At 39.9% G+C, this 16,656-nt stretch overlaps 2 protein-coding genes and 2 long non-coding RNA genes across 6 annotated transcripts in view; 2 read left to right on the forward strand and 2 right to left on the reverse strand.

The window, feature by feature from the left end:
* Window positions 1-5,414, forward strand: part of LOC107836842 (uncharacterized) — a 75,168-nt gene extending 69,754 nt beyond the window's left edge. Inside the window, exon 3 of the long non-coding RNA XR_001662810.1 lies at window positions 5,322-5,414. This is a non-coding gene — a long non-coding RNA (uncharacterized LOC107836842). The remainder of the gene's footprint in view (window positions 1-5,321) is intronic.
* Window positions 2,946-7,409, reverse strand: LOC103141904 (beta-1,3-galactosyltransferase 2-like). The gene is made up of 2 exons (XM_007557722.2): window positions 4,963-7,409; window positions 2,946-3,851 (listed from the first exon to the last, which is right to left on the reverse strand). Exon 1 carries the CDS (start codon window positions 6,844-6,846, stop codon window positions 5,887-5,889), a length of 960 nt encoding a protein of 319 aa, XP_007557784.1. The 5' UTR covers window positions 6,847-7,409; the 3' UTR covers window positions 2,946-3,851; window positions 4,963-5,886.
* Window positions 7,410-9,246: 1,837 nt separating this feature from the next.
* tncb (tenascin Cb) overlaps window positions 9,247-16,656 on the reverse strand; it is a 65,836-nt gene continuing 58,426 nt past the window's right edge. For all 3 annotated transcript variants that reach the window (XM_007557721.2, XM_016674154.1, XM_016674155.1), the window contains 4 exons: window positions 15,272-15,368; window positions 13,365-13,526; window positions 11,683-11,846; window positions 9,247-10,618 (listed from right to left, as the gene is read on the reverse strand). In XM_007557721.2, the coding sequence (XP_007557783.1) occupies window positions 10,508-10,618; window positions 11,683-11,846; window positions 13,365-13,526; window positions 15,272-15,368 (534 nt within the window). In that variant the 3' untranslated portion in view covers window positions 9,247-10,507. The remainder of the gene's footprint in view (window positions 10,619-11,682; window positions 11,847-13,364; window positions 13,527-15,271; window positions 15,369-16,656) is intronic.
* LOC107836841 (uncharacterized) lies at window positions 13,533-15,822 on the forward strand. Its single transcript, XR_001662809.1, has 2 exons — window positions 13,533-14,690; window positions 15,676-15,822. It is a non-coding gene; the product is annotated as an uncharacterized LOC107836841 (long non-coding RNA).

Below are 16,656 nucleotides of genomic sequence, written 5' to 3' on the forward strand. Positions count from 1 at the left end.
TATTTTTGTTCAAACCTTGGACAGAATTTGGACAAAGTTTGTAGCTATCTATAAGATACTCTACTAACATATAAACATGATCTGTGTGCAAATTATTTCCCAACTACACTGCAAAAAAATATAACTTGAGAGCAAATAAACAAAAATAAAAGTTTAGACACTAGATAAAATAAATTCAATCTGAAACTAAAAGTATTGATCTTACCATCCCAGAATCGATACTGACTTAGTATCAGTATCGATATTTCGGATCGATCCCCCCACCTCTACTCTTCAACCCATATTCTCATCTTTTCCCAGAGCACCTTGGGAACTGAGTAATCTCCTGAGATGTTTAGTGAGATAAGCTTCTAGGCAACAGGTGAGTTCCATGTCTAGATGAGAATATATCAATCATAAGAAGCAGAAAGCAGTGGCAGCTGTTTGTGTTGATCAGGATATAAGAGGTGGGAGCATTAGAGAGTTAAACTCCCACTCAGTCAGCAAGGGAAATGATTACAGTCTAGCAGAGAGCACAGAAACACCACGCAAACAGACACTGTGGACAGGGATGAATACAAAATATGGATCAATTAGGCTAATGACTTGCAGGGATCATATTTAAATATACTGGATTCTTCTGAACCAAGCAACAATAACTTTGAGGAGGAAGGACATTTCCAGAGCAGGTACCTGTGTCCTGTAGCCAAGTGGATTCAGAGCTGCCTGGCATGTTAAAGGTCTGCTGAGGTTCATGTCTGCCAACATTCAGTCACTGTGGTGAATAATGAGTCCCGAGGCGTTTGTTTCTGAGCCCACTCACCGGTTACGCTGCTGTAATCATCAGCAGCAGCTTTTAAAGCTGTTTACCTTTTCCCTTTCTCCACATCTCCATTTTATTTCTAATGTTTCTGTAAACATTAAGGACATTTCTGTAAAAACAGGGAGAGGAAAAAGACAGTACACCACTTACATCCTATGGCCAACACAATTCCAGAATGTTTTCAGGTAACTGCACTAATTATTCTTCAACTAAACCACATAAACCCACAAGAACCTTTCTGTAGGAGACAGGAAGTATCATACCCATGTCAGTGGGTAGATGATGCTTCCTGGCAATTGGCTTCCTTCGCAATTTTCCCATCGAGTTTGATTTCTGCAGTTGAATTTCTGTGTTGACCACATATTGAACAGTGTCAGTCGGAGCAAGAGGAATGTTTAAGACATTTTATTGCTGGCAGAGCTGTCATGACCCAACTCAGCCAATAAGGGTTGTTTACAACACAGTTTCTGGTAAGCTTCAATGAGGTGGTGCATAACATACACCATGGCCAAACATTACCGATTGGGTAAAATCAGATCCAGTTGTTACAAACTTCAACAGCAAGCGATCATTTCTCAATAGCAGAGGGTCCAGATCCTCTGGACGATGTAAAGGGTATTCTTGGAACAAGTAGCTGTTTTTTTTTGTTTGTTGTTTTTTACCAGACTTTAAGTGAGCTTACACATGGCCAGATATGAAACTATGTCACTTCCTTTGACACAAATGCAGCAATAATGAACTTGTATGAAGTCCTTTTACACATTCAATGTGATACTACAGCAGTTATTTCAGGATTCCCTCCCAGGTACATTTACAATAAATACTAACTGATGTTAACTCCTCTGCCAACTTCACCATGTCTTTTCTTCTTCTGTAAATCAGTGTGGTGTCAACAATAATAAATACTACAATTAGAATACTTCCCCTGCGGTACATAAAACCTCTAAGAGTTACTGGAGAAGACATTTCACAGAAAACCTCCACATTCACTGAATCCCTTTTTTAACAACTCCAACTTTCATTTACCTTTAGATCATTATGGAACTGAGAGCTGATGGGAATGAGTTGGACGGACAATTTTATTATATTTATAAATAAGATGTTTTGAAATCTGTTACCAATGCCCAACATGCAAACTTGTGTAAAAAGTAAAAAAAGAAAGAGAAATGAAACGTGGTATGTTTCGAAATATTGTACTGAAGTGCCCTCATGTGGTGAAAATCGAACATTGCAGCCCTGTCAGAGGGTCTGAAATCACATCAGAAAAAAACAAAAAACAAACAAAAAAAAGCTTTGCATGTTCTGACTTGTCATGGCTTCTTTCTGCCAGAGCAAGAGAAATTCAAACCATAAAATTCCTCTATAAATTAGAGGAACCATGTTCCTCTAATTTATAGAACACATTTCATTCCAACAGGACTTATTACACCTTTCAGCTGGATATTGACACTAGAGGGAGTTATACAGAACTATAATGGAATATTTTAGATAAGAGTATATTTCTGTGTTAGAATGGTCGAGTAAAAGTTCCAGTTAAGAATCTGTGGCAGTGATTGATGCTTACAGGTGTTTTCCATTGGAATGTTAGACATGAGGATGGTAAACACTTGACTCTTCCAGAAGCTTTCTGTTATTTGTGGAAATGAACCCAGTACCTCAGGCTGCAGGTGTACTTTCTTGTTCCTATGACGATCAAATTGAAGCAAACTGAATGAGATTGTAGAGAATAACATTTTATAAAATGAAAGAATTTTTCCAAGAACATCTCCTAGAGCACCGTAGATGACTGTTAGGAATGTGTGACATTGAAACAAGCTAATAAAAACCAACACTGAGATTTATGCACAGCTCCATTTATTTACACTTATCTTTATCGACCAGATACAACTTTACTCTGCCAAGGCGGAAACTTGCATAAGAAAACTGGTTTTAAAATGTTCCTGAGGCATTTATTTGGTGAGTTAGGAAACAGCATTTATCAGCAGACCTCCTGGTCAGAGCAGAACAGCAGCCAATCACAGATGATGATGTTCCTTCACCAAGAAACTGAATGAGATATGATGAAAACCCCGATGTATAAAATCATGAAGCAGTTTGGTTTACAGCACAAACACACACAATAACAATAATACATTTTTTTTTTCATTAATCTACCTAAGGCATAACTTCCTTGCAGGTGAACAAATGATATGAATCAGCAATCTCCATTTTATCATTTGGATTACACCGCCACCTGCTGGTTGTTTTTATAAACCCCAGTGAGTACAGCATCTGAATATGCAGTAAATGCAAAGATAGGCATCAAACCTGATGTTACAGCAGGTATGTTCAAATATTCTGACAGAATTTTTCAGATTGTTTTAATATGCTGGGCCTCATGCAAGAACAATAATGTTTATATTCAGCTCTGCTTCAAGAAAAACTAAATATATGGGGACTCCAGCTGTCTGCATTGAAATATAAATGTTTAACATGGCCTAATTGTTTTAATATTTCCAGACAGTCACATTTGTTTTTGTTGTTCAAAAATAAAAACGTCTTTTACTGTTGACTGGCAGTGGGCAGCAACTGGTTGGGGAGGGACAGCGCTACATCACTTTATGCTCCTAAAGGATTCAAACCACAGGTAGGGAAAATGTGAGCAGCTTTGAAATCGGAGCTTTTAAAAACCTTTGTAAACCTCGACGCTGCAAGATATGAAAAAAAGCAGAAAGCAGAGATATTCCTGTTGCATGTTACCATAATCGTGACTGTGATTAAGCTATATTTTCCTCACACATTTCTTACTTTTGCATCATCACAAAGTCCTTATTGTCCTCCTTGAGCTTTAGCATCCTGCTCACTGGGGCTTATTTCATGTGTGTTAATGAAACACAATGAAAGACCGTCCAGTTGACCTAATATATTATTGAAGAGAAGAGTTTTATTCCACCTAAAATATAATTTATCATATATTGCATCCAAGCAGCAAACACATAAGTTAGCTGAGCTAGTGACTGCAAGTTTATAAGCTGAGCAGATGTACTTTACACCAGCAGCAGGTCTAAGCCTCGTCTAGTGTGGCGACACTAAGGTATGAATCTGATACTCTGCCCCTCACAGCAGGGTAACCAGAAGTCATCAAACACCACCCAAGGAAATAAATTGCCAGTATCCACTCGAGGTTCATGACCAAAGAGAACAAGACTTTTCCAAAAGTTAATTATATTTTATTGTTTCATGTTTGTTTTTTTTTTAAAAATGACAAAACATAAAGAACCACAATAGGAAGTGCACAGTACTGAGGCCTACCAGCAGGGGGAGAGCGGTCCAAATGGGAACTGGTTCCTAAAATAAATCACCCCAAACACTTGTGAACAGGCATTCAATGGTGAAGAAATCCCAACACCAGCCACTCGCACAACACACAGGTCCCTGGAGGCCCCTCCCACTACCTTCAGCTCTCAGCCTGGAGACAAAAGGGTGGGGTTAAACAAGCAAATACAAAAAAAAAACAAACAAAAAAAATACAATTTAAACTTGGCCAAAGACTAAAATGAGGTTACCTCCAACATAACCAATTAAAAATATCAATACTTTAATAGAATAATCTAAAAGAACCCAAGGCTGCTACCTGCAGCGAGGCTGGAGGGCACACAAAACAACAGAATGCTCCAAAGTAACACATTTAAACCAAAAAGACCCAAAACTAAGAAACCAAACGAGACAAAACAAATTAAACAAAGCAGTTACAAAAATGAAACAAAGTCAACCAATGAAACAAGGTAAACTAAACAAAAAAAATGAAACCAAGCAGTGAAACAAAACAGCAGGGTCTCCAGTGAGCTGCAGCAGTGTCGGAGCAGAGCTGGATGACTCCACCCCAACCAGAGAATCCTTTCCGGCCCACAGCGGGAGGATCAGCTTGCCAATATGTTCCATTTTACGTTAAACTGCACTGGGGAGGGTGAACTGCAGCCACACCCCAGTACCAAGCAGGAGACTTCCAGTGGTTTTGATGTTAAGAGTTTTAGATCTGCATGCTTCACAAGCAACCTTCCCAACAACATGTGACCAAATGCCAGCATAAGGCAACCAGGTGAGAGAGTCTCCCTTTATACTGTCCACCCATCATGAGGTGATTAGGGGCCAGGTGTTTTGAATATTGAGGCACTAGGAACATTAGCTCTCATTTTCAGGTCACTTTTCTTTCTTCACCATCTCACACAATGTCTCGACCACTTCCCCTTGAGCCTGACATAGTGTGTGCATTAAAAGAGAGAACGCATCACACTTCTCCTAAATATTGCATCAGAACAGTCTTTTTTTTTTTTGCAGTACTGTACACACAGATACTGTGATGATAACTGCATTTCTCTATATTGTTCAGCTCTGAAGGAAATGGAACGAGTGTTGGGTCTTTTTACTCCAGCTGCCATGTTTTAATCGTTTCTACTTTTGGTTTGTCCATGTGTCTATTTCTACCCACCAAGAGGATGCTTCAGTGTAATGAAGTAATTTTCCAATGCTCTACTCACAGTCAGCTGTAAGTAAATAGTCTAAATCTGTTGGATTTTATTAGTCACTGAACCCAACAAGGATTCAGAATCAGAACACACGACTAGAGAATAAAGACAAAGACAAAAACATTCAGAGAAAAACGAATGATAAAGGAAACTATCTGAAAACATTCTTCCATGAGGCCCAGAACTCTCCTTTAATCCATCACTCAGGCACTTAAACACAGGTTCACAACCAAACAAAAGGCACACACCTCATTATTATGCAATAGGTAATCTCTAAAAGGAAGCTTTGTTACAGTCTTTGGTGTAAAATAAACGCACTTGCACCAGGAGGAAGGCACGCTGACTTACCAGTCACACAATGAGTCACTGTGAAAAGTTAGTAAATGCAATTCAAGTCCTGGAACTTGGGAGTGGATTCATTTTAAATGGCTTTTCTTTACCTCATTATTCATTATTCCATTTCGACATATTAAATAACTGCTGTCAACACATTTAAATGACTATCATAATTTTTTATGGCTTTTATCCTTTCCAGCCAGCTATTAGTTGGTTTCACAGGGAAGCGAACACTGTAGGCGGTCAGCAGGCGGCATGGCCTTTAGAAAAGTCCTGCCACACTTGCAGCAGCTCTGATGGCTTAAACCTGTTCACAATGATGAGTCCGGCAAAGGTGCACCTGTCATACTCCAGCTTTCGGACCTCAAAAAGACTCCTGAAGCGTGGCAGGCTGTAGGAGTACACTGGCCGGACCCCCAGCACACGCAGACACAAGCCCACGTAGACGTCCTCTAGAGGAATCACTCGTACAAACCTGGAGGCCCAGGAGACCCTGGCAGCCAGGTCTGTGGAAAACACATAGCCAGCTCCAGACACGTAAGGCGGGAAGCTGTCTTCGAGGTACAGCTCCTTAGATAGATACCACTTGCTGCTGGGGTCCCTCCTGGGGCTGCCGTCCCGGATCACCGACCCGGTGATGAAGCCCACCCTGGGGGAACTCCTGAGGCGTTGGATGAGGTAAAACACATTGACGAAAATGTCAGAGTCCACCTTCATGGCGTAAGAGGAGTTGGGGCAATGGTCAGCCAGCCACTTCATCATCATCATCGTCTTTATCGTCAGGTTCTGGTAACTGTCCAAGAAGTCCATCTGTATGATGTCTCCATGCTGCTGACTTTCCTTCTCCAGGACTCTCTGAAGGGGTGTCAGCAGCGCCCCCTTTGGCAGCCCCAAGAAGAAAAGGGTGAGAGTGTCGCTACCTGGAGCCCCCCATGTCCTCCTCACGGCCTGCCTGGCTTCTGCCTCTTGAGGCGCGACCGGAACCAGGAAGACCAGAAAGGGGTTTCTGCCCAGGCACACCTGCGGCTGGTTCAGGAGGTAGCGGTAGGTGAGCGGGGAGATGAGGCGGTACTCCTCTGCAGGAAGGGGGTTCGTCTTGGCGGTGTGTCTGACTGAACCGAGGAGGTAGAGAGCGGAGAGGAGGTAGAGAGCGGAGAGGAGCAGGAGAACTGAGGCACAGAGGAACTTCACCAACCTTTGCATCGCCGCGAGCTCCTCAACCCTCCGTGCGCGAGGCTTTCATGGTTCCCAGAAAACTGCCGCGAGACCGGACACCCCCACGAACTTTTTTTCGCGGTCCTGTCCAGTCCGGTCCGGTCCGACACGGAGAAACAGGAAAACCTCTGCAGGCGACGCAATATCCGACTGAAGCAGAGGGAGGAGACCTTTGAGCTCAGGAAACGGTTGCAGCTGCTGCCGTGGGTGAGGTATGCCCACAGGCAATACTTCCAACTCTAGAAACACAGGCAGTCACTCTCATTTCAGATAAAATCAGTCAGTACTGCACTGCTTTTCGAAAATCGTTTATGCTAAATTAATGGAGGAAATGATGCGTTCAGAAAAAAACAAAAAAACAAAAAACAAAGTAAAACAACATGAGAGATATGATGTACACACCTCTGAAAAATAACATTTATTTATTTATTCTCAAATAAATGTTGAAGAAAATATCAGAAAAGTAACACTAAGATGAGTAATACATGAAATTAAGGTATTTGTCATGAAATACCCTGATTTCTCTCTTTTTTCTTTTTTGTCTTTCTTCGTTTCTTTGTTTCAAGAATAACACTGGAATCTCATTTTTTCAGGAACCTTATAACTAAGTGAAACATTAAATAAGTTGCCTATACACACTGGAGTTGTCTTTACTTCTGTTGATTATTATGGTTTTTTGCTAACAGTTGGTGAAAACATGACATTTAAAATAATTTCAGATCAAAAAAGAAATAATAATAATCACAATACAGGAATGTGGGTTATTTTAAAAGATACTTTCAATCTGACAAATAAGCCTCATCAGGAAGCACATTCAAAATTAATGCATGTGACTCTCTGAAAACCTGCATCTGACATTCACTTCCTATTAATTAAATCTAATATTATGGATATAAACCAGCACCACAGTTCTGGTTTATATAATAATTTAGAGGTAATATTTTAATTTTGTGATTCTAAATTCCAGTCACGTTAATAAGTGATACTCAAAAAGTGTGACAATTTTTTTTATTAAATATATCCTGGACATTTGAGCACTTTGCTGCTCTAAAACACACAGATCAGTACATAATACACAATGTCAAGATAGAAAGATATCAGTAATGACCTAAGTGAAGCAGCTGCTGCTCTTCATCAGTCTGAGAATGCTTATGCAATCTGAGGTTCTTTCGTCTAGAGAAAGAAAGAAGAGTTATGAAAATGGTTCCAGGAAATTCACCCCAGGGTCAGACCATGCAATAATAAGATCAGACTCGGCTGCATGTTGCATATTAAAACACATGACAGGACATGTAGAGAGTCAATAATCAGAATGACTTGTTTGGAAGCATTTCCAGGAGGTCTGCTCTGAAAAGGACTTAAGGCTTCTGGAGTGATATCCTTTAAACATATGAGATGAAAATTTGATCCATGGGGCCATGTTTGGAGAAACAAATATATGCCTGAACAATCACCTGCAGTCAATCACCTGCAGTCATGAGCTCTGGTGCCTTTCTGTTATCGAGCCAACCCTGAATTCTGCTGTAAGCTAGAGTAAAATGTGAGATCATGTGTCAAACAGCTGAAGCTCAAACTGGGTCAGCTTTGTAAATAAAGCAGCAGGTCTGCAACTGAGTAGCTGAAAAAGAAAATAAAGTTACTTCAAGGCTGAAATACTGTGATTCTTTACTATCAGGAGAGTTAAAAGCCTTGAGTTGATCCAAAGCGGCTGGATCAAGAAGAGACATCAGATTTGAAATGTTCCTTCTCACTTGTAAAGCCCTTAATAATCAGATCCATCACAACATCGATCTGATTACTTTAGATGTTCTTGACAGAAATAAAAATGCTTCTACAAGCTATTTCATTATAAAGTGCATGTATTCCTTTTCCATTTAACTTTATCTTTGTTTTTTTTAGCTAATAATACAGGTTGGAAAATTATGTTTTTCACATAAGATTGATTTTAAGATACTTTACCATCTAGTAAAGATCAGATCTTAGTGGAACGTTTTTAAAGGTAGAAGCTCAGAATATGATACATCTCCATCTCTTGTCATTTTTAAGGGAATCTTAAGAGAAAAATCTGTGAATGATAAATAATTCTTAAATTTTTAGTTTTCAAATGGTTCCTAAGTCTTGATGACTCATCTATTTAATAATAGATTAAGTAGAATCTAAAAATGTTTTGGCCAGTTAAAGTTTTGTGAAGGTTATTTGTCATATTTTATGCCTTTTTGTGGCTTTACTTGGTTTCAGTAGTAAAATGATCATGTTACCTGTGCTGCACTCTAAACTGCTGTTAGTTAATCGACAAGTTCCTACAAATGTAGTAAGCTGTATTTGTGGGAGGGATTGTGATGTGTAGGTAAAATTGCAGAAATAAAAAAGCAGAACTTGAATCAAAAATCAAATTTGTCTTTCAACCAGACGGTTTTATTCTTTAACAGTTTACAGAGACACACCTGTAGTTCACCCGGTTCTAAACAGACGAAACAATCAAAACAAACTTAATTTACACAGGCATTCTTTAGAAGGTCAGTGGTTTAGTGTCCTGCAAGAGCAGGAGGGGGGTTGGGGTGATGGAAGGGTACAAAGATTAACTAGTTTACTAGTTTTGGCCGGTCCAAACACTAATCTTTTTTTTTTTTTTTAATATCCAAAAGAATCATGGAGACTTTACTATGAACACTGAAATTTAATTAAAATTGGCCTTTTTAAAATGTTTACGTTTCAAGCATCACAAAAACATTCTCTTGATCCACATATAAGTACTATATTCACATTTTGCAAAAAAGATACAACAAAAAAAAATGTAATCACCGCTTGCCATTATATACTGAGTGATAGGTCCTGCCTCGGATTCATGATAGAAAAAAAAAAACATATTTCTTCCTCTGTTCTTCAACTTGTTTTCAAACAGAATACTGTAGTTGCAGCGTGCCGCCTGCAGGGGGCCAGGTCAGGAGCAGAAACGTTGTTGCCTTTCTTGAAAAAATGGGAGGAGACCTTTTTCATGATTGTTTTTTTTATTTATTTATGTATTTTTTGGCTGCTGGGGGAGGGAGTGGTAGCAGGTTCTCAGGGAGGAATGAAATGAAACTGATTTAGTTAACGTCACATGAAGACAAACAGATGTCGAGTCAGGTGAAGCTCTGTGTGGTCTGACAAATATCTGTTTTCTGATGTGTGAATCAGACATGAACAGTTTTATACAAGCAGCAGAATGAATCACCCAAACTGTGATGTAAACATACAGTTCTGTTGTGTAAGACTCCAGATGCGTGAGCGTAATGAGAGCTGGTGTCGATGACTCTACACAACGTAATGCCCGAGTTGTTGGTGCACATTCCCGCTAACGCAGCAGAGTGGGTTAGAAACTGCTGAGGTGGAGTTACTGTCTTTGGTGTGGGAGTAGACGCTATGTGGAAGGAAATTAAAATGCATTTTTTTTGCATTAACAACCATCTTTAACAGGCAGACCTCTGTGGGGTGGGTAATGGGGTGGGGAGGTACGCTGTGTTTGGAGGGGTCTTGTTGAAGGCTTTGGTTGCTGCAGGGTTGTTGTGTGTGGAGAACGTGTTGGACAGGTGGAGGGGCACACACAGATGTAGTGTTTTGTTGTTGATGATGATGGTTGTGGTGGTGGAGGCGGTGCTCTCCGGGTCATTTAAGACCGTTTCCTCCTTCCTTCCAGATTTCTGAAGTTGGACGGACGGATCTTCATCTCGGCAAACTCGATGGAGTGTTCGTGGCCTTTCCAGTGGAACCAGTTTACGCCCTGAGGAAGAAAGGGCAGGGTAGAGGGATGAGCAGGAACTGAGAGAAAGCAAAGTAGCTTAGTTTCTTTTACAGGTACATGTTTAGATTAGTAGAAGACAAATTGCTAGGACAACTGTTAGTGCTTTGGCAGCCTCCGCTATCAGTTAGGAACTGCAATACATGCACACTGACATGTAAGGTGTTTAGAGAAGAGGTGACCTTGAAGAGAAGTCAGCCAGAATTTCTTGAAGACACCAATCCTCCTGAATGCTAAAAAAATTGCTAGACTGCCCACATACTCACACAAAACTGAGTAACATCCTGTTCTTAAACCACTGGGTCTACCATACTACCAGGCCACACTGTGGCTCCTCTAGAATTACTTCCCATAAGGCTTAGGAGTGGCTTCATGATCATTTTTGACAATTCTTTCAGAAAAGCATTTGTGACGTCAGACATTGACGTTGGGTCAGATTTATTAAATCTATTTGAGGTCAGGACTAAAGATGAACCTATCTACTTTTTTCGCTTACGATACTGAGCCAATACAGAAAAACAGCCGACCTTTCTTAAAACGTTTCTTGTTTTAAACACAGCCATAAATGTACTGAATCACACATTTATCTGACAATGCTGCACCAGTACAGCACAGTGAAACACACCAATAACTTCACAAGCTTGATCAGACATGTGAAAACAAGACAACTTTAATCTGTTCTATCAGTGCAACCAGGAGTAGATGAGCCAATGTATAAATAAATAATAAAGGAACTAAAACTGACAAAAACAATAGGCTGTTAATCAAACATATAAAAAATTCACTGCAATTTCTGAACCATTTGAAAGAAGGTTTGTGGAATTAAGAATTCTAAATATAATGTAAAATTAGCATGACATCACTCAGAGCATAAAGCGTAGAGTTAGTCTGAATAGATCTGTCCTTATGGATCTGGTACATTGTCCCTAAACAGATTTCATTTTATTTTTGACTTTGTTTGACCTTTCTTTATATGAGTTAATTGAAAAAAAAATTAAATAAAATACAAACTCAATCTGTCTGTATTGAACTGAACCCTGCTGTACCTTGCTGTGGCTGTTGTCTCCATAGCGACCCATCAGGTTGACCCTGTGACAATTTTTGTACCAAAAGGCTCCCTTATAGGACAGAGCACAGTTGGTCACGGCAATGTCGTTGTCATGGTCATAGGTGGAGAATGGGCGGCCATGATGGTAGGTCATAGAGTCACCTAGGAAACACGCAGATTTTATAAGGAACACATACAATAACATGAAAGTATCTGAGCTGCTCCAGTAATAGATGGCATGTTAATCTGACGGCTCATCAGCTGTTCAGAGGACTTAAGCATTGTTCCTTAAGTATTGAAGCCAAAATAACAAGAGACTTTGTTGATCAGTTATCTTATCTGGTAAGTGCGTACTATGTATGTAAGCACTTTACGATTGTCAGTATGATGTTAACAGAATGATGTTTCAGGAGAAATGATTTGATTCCATTAAATCATATAGTTCAAATCAAATAGTTTAAATTTATTGCACCATTTCACAGCAAATGTGCTCTTGAGGCATTTGCAAAAAAAAAAATCATTTAAATTTAATCAGTGGCAAAAATATACAACATAAGGCAACTGAAGCCTGGTGAACAGACAGTTGGGACAGAACACAGCATGGTGATGGAGATGTGGTTAAAAAGAGGTGATAAAGTTTAAAACAAAGAATCAAACAAAGTGAAGGTGTTTTTAGAATCTTCTCGAAAAACATAAAAAGTAGACTGCTGATGCCTCAAGTGATGGTGGTGTCTTTAATCTTTCGTTCTGCTGCTTTGTTTAACCTGTCAGACTGCATTCCTCTGTAGCCTGAGTTTGTCTCTGATTCAGTAGACAAACTCTCATTCACAACCACTCTGATATTTGTTGACCCACTCCAGTGATTTGTCTTTGATCTGTGACCCCAACACAGGGTTTTGCTGCCTGACTTTGAGACTATTCTGACTGTTTCTTCCTGACTGAAGTCTGGGCTCTCATGATCTGGAACCATTGTGATTAATTATAAGAAAATAAATAATTAACTGATTTAAAACAGAAGTGGGCCCCAGGGCTAGAGCCTGGGCCCTATAAGATCTCTGTAACATCTAGCCCAGAGCATCGTTGTTGATCCCTCACTACAAACTAGACTGACTGGCCAAAACCCAATTTTTAATCAACTACAACCAGATACACCAGAATGACTTCAGCTGTTGACGGTAACAGTTAAATGCAGGCTGAAAATTTGGCTAAGCTGAAAGACTTGTTCAAAAATTTCGAAGAAGAAACCATTGCCTTGCACAAACAAGGAAAAAACACAAAGATAAAAAAAGGCCCAGAGTGTTCCTACGAATACAGCAGGAAGCAAAGTTTGTAGATAAAAGGAACAGCGACTGCGCCACCTGCTGGCAGATTAAGGACTGAAAAGGACCTGCAGCAGGACCTGCTGATAGGTGGAGCTGTGTACCTGCCATGCCATAATAACAGTGTTAAATCCTGCTGCCATAAATAAGTCTGTTAACTGGAGCATCAAATGTGGATTAACTTGCTATTAAAAATGCTTCAGTGTACAGTTGTCAAAAAATTCCTCACAAATTGGACTAGACGGTGGTTGGCCCAAAAATTCATGTCTGTTTTTAAGGAGAATCCGACTACCTGGCCTTCATAAGTGATGTAGAGACGTCAGAATAAATGGAAAGTGCAGTTGAAAGCCAGGAGCCCTACCTGCATTGCCACTGTATCCTCCGACATGGACTTTGTAGCGGGTCCGAGGTTCTGAGACAGAGAACCTGTCATACTGAGCGAAGGCCATCTCTCCTTTGTCTCTCAGGTCGACCCGCAGCTCGTACTGGCCTCCAGATGTGATCTTATGCAGGTTGGACAGACCTGAGGGAGGGAAGAGCATCTTACCAGAGTCAGTCACCGTGGGAACCAGACTGATGATGCTGGGTCCCTTCTTCTTTAAGCTCCTCCCTTTAAGCTCATTCTACCTTCAGCATCATCTGTTCCTGTAACCACAATCCTCCTCTGTCGTCTTCCTGGTCTGCTGCTACACCATATTCAGCATCTTTGTCCAAGATGTTTACCACAACCAACATCCCATCTCCCCAAACTGACTCAGTCTTAACGTCACTAACTCTGTCTCCAAATTGCTCAGCTGTCATTCCTCATGTCCTCATTTCAGTGACTGTGATCTTGAGTATCACGTCCAGTCATGGTGTTAGTTTCTTCTTCTCCAACCCTTCCATCAGAACAGCTTCTACTGACATCATTCTCCATCACAGCTTACCTTTTGCCAATGATTACTTCGCCTGCCTCCATCCTGCCATCTTATAATCTGCATGTTGCTTTGATTGGTTGACCCAGGTACTTAAACTCATCCACCTTTAGTACCCCAGCTTCTTATAGCCTCACCAGCTGCGTTTCCATTAACCATAGAATTACGGATCACGAGTCAGGTGATGAACAGGCGGATGTTACTACTGGTGGAAAAGATGAAGGAAGGAACAGGAAGTACGATGACGGTTTGTTTTGTTGTTTTTTCAGACACCAGCGCTCTAACAGCATCGCACAGTTCATAAAAAGTGGTGTGTCATTCCAACATGTTGAATCCCTTACTACGATTTCCCCAAAACGCAGCATACGTAGCCACTTCCACGTATAAGGGTTTTGCTCCAACGTCTCCCTTGATTGGCTGATAGAGCATGACTGATTTATGAATATATGACATGATATGATTTCAATTCTTATTAATTTCATTTCTTATTTAATGAAAACACAGCAACTGCAAAACTGTGTTTTTTCAACATGAGTAGAATATCGACAAAGACTTGCTGACATCTGTATTGGAAATGCTGCTACTGTTCCACCTCTCTGTCTTAATCTAACATATGGACAGTTTCTTGATTTTACTTCTTATTTTCATTTTGTCTCCTCTCCAGAGGCTCTCTTCAGCAACCTACCGCCTCTCATTACACATTACAGCATCATCAGCGAACCTGGCCATCACCACAGCCAACAGGAAGATCAGGGTCCGAGCTGAGCCCTGAGGTAATCCTGCCTCTTAAAATCGACCCATGTGTGTCCCAGCACACACCTCTCCTCAGCCTCACTGTTATTTTGTCGTCCACCAGTCTTACATACCACTCTGTCACTCCTGACGTCGATATTCAGAAACATTATTCCTTTCTTGATATCCAGTGGTCTGCTATTTCTAGATCCATGAAGACACAGTGCAACTTTAGAATGTTGCTTCTCCATCAACATTGTAAAAAACATCAGATGTATCTTTGGGATCTGTGATGTCTGTTTATGGGACATAAAACCATAATTCTGCTTATTTATCATCACCTTTTTTCCTAAGAATGGAACCCCACAATCACTCACCATACATGGTTAAATTCTAATTTGTAGAAAATACATTGCTTTACACTAGTGCTAAAAAAAATAGTGTAATTACATAACAGTAAAGCACACACTTTATTATTATGCCATGACAACACATCAGCAGCACATTGTAAGGAATTCCATTTTTAATTGACATCAGTCTTCTTGGAACAGATCTGATCACATGATTCAGCCCAAATCTCTAGGGAATGTAATTAATTTACTATTGATTTGCAATAACTTACCAAGCCAGAACTCATCGTTCATGTCACCAAAACCAGCCGTATAATTCTTCCAGTTGCGGAAGAACTCCAGTCTGCCACTCTGACGTCGCAGGAAAACCTGCAGAACAAACCCCGTATAAAAAAGGATGAACAACCTTTCAGGCATAACTGTTTTAATATCTGTGGTTTCTAAACAACAGCAGAGACAACGATAGCTCTCTAAGATGTTGGTATTTTGATCAGTTTGTCTGCGCGATCAGGGATTTGTGACGACCAATCCAGCAAATTTGTTTATCCTTGTTTTTTTTTGTTGTTTTTTTTTCACTCTGTGACTATTTTGGCCCTTCAATATTTCCTCATGATGTTCTTTGCTAATGATGCTATCTGTTTTGTAATTGCAGTTTTCATTCTGTCTGCTCTTCTAGAAAACACCCACACAACATGACGCTGCCACCACCATGCATCACAGAGATGGCTGGCATATTTCCTTCGATTTCCTTCAAATGCAATGATGGTTACTATGACAAAATTTTGTTTCAATTTTATCAAATTACAAGACAAGACTTTGTCTCTGAGCATGTTTGAAAACTGGATTTTTATATGTTTTTCTGTTTTTCTTTCTGAGTGTCCTTCCAGCCAAAGTCATATCAACCAATCGACCTGAAGCTATGTGTTAATGCTGTTGAGTTTGCTGTTTGTTTGATTTTTTTTCTCTCTGACGTTTTATGCTGGATTCTGGTTCATTTTGAGAGAAGAAACAATAGAACCTGAATCCTGAAGTCCTGGGTGACTTCAGGATTCAGTCACATCCAAAAGAGGAGATTTTTAAAATGTTTCCTTTCACTGCAGAATCCACTTCTTAAAATGAATTTTGGGCCAAATCATAAAACTCTCCTACATAGGCACTGGAATATACCTTTATCACATTATTAGGTATTTGTCATGTTTTTAATACTTGGGTAAGTCAAAGAAAATCATGGTATGAGCATTGCAACATAGAGATTCCATATTTTGCATATGTTCATGCCACTGCTGCACAATCTGCACAAGAGCTACTCAAATAATCCAGAAGTGACCCAATGATTAGGTCACTCAATGTTATGCTACATTATGCAGATGCTCTGTCTGCACATATGAACACTCAGATCAACTTCTTCTGATTCATTCAGTGAATTCTTTATTTCATATGGAGGTACTCTAAGCAATACCTGAACTCCATAGGTCAGACAGGACTCAATTTGTTCTTTTTTTTTTCTTCCATTTTTTTTTCCACCTTTTTAGATACACCAATTTTCATTTCATATAAGAAATGTAAATATTCCTAAATATTCTCAGCAACTGTTCAAGCACAAAACCTGAACAAAGATCCAACTAAAACCATTGAAAGGTGTTTCAGAACCCTGGAG

This window comes from Poecilia formosa, unplaced genomic scaffold, assembly GCF_000485575.1.
Source record: "Poecilia formosa unplaced genomic scaffold, Poecilia_formosa-5.1.2 Scaffold91, whole genome shotgun sequence".
Taxonomy (NCBI): Eukaryota; Metazoa; Chordata; class Actinopteri; order Cyprinodontiformes; family Poeciliidae; genus Poecilia; species Poecilia formosa.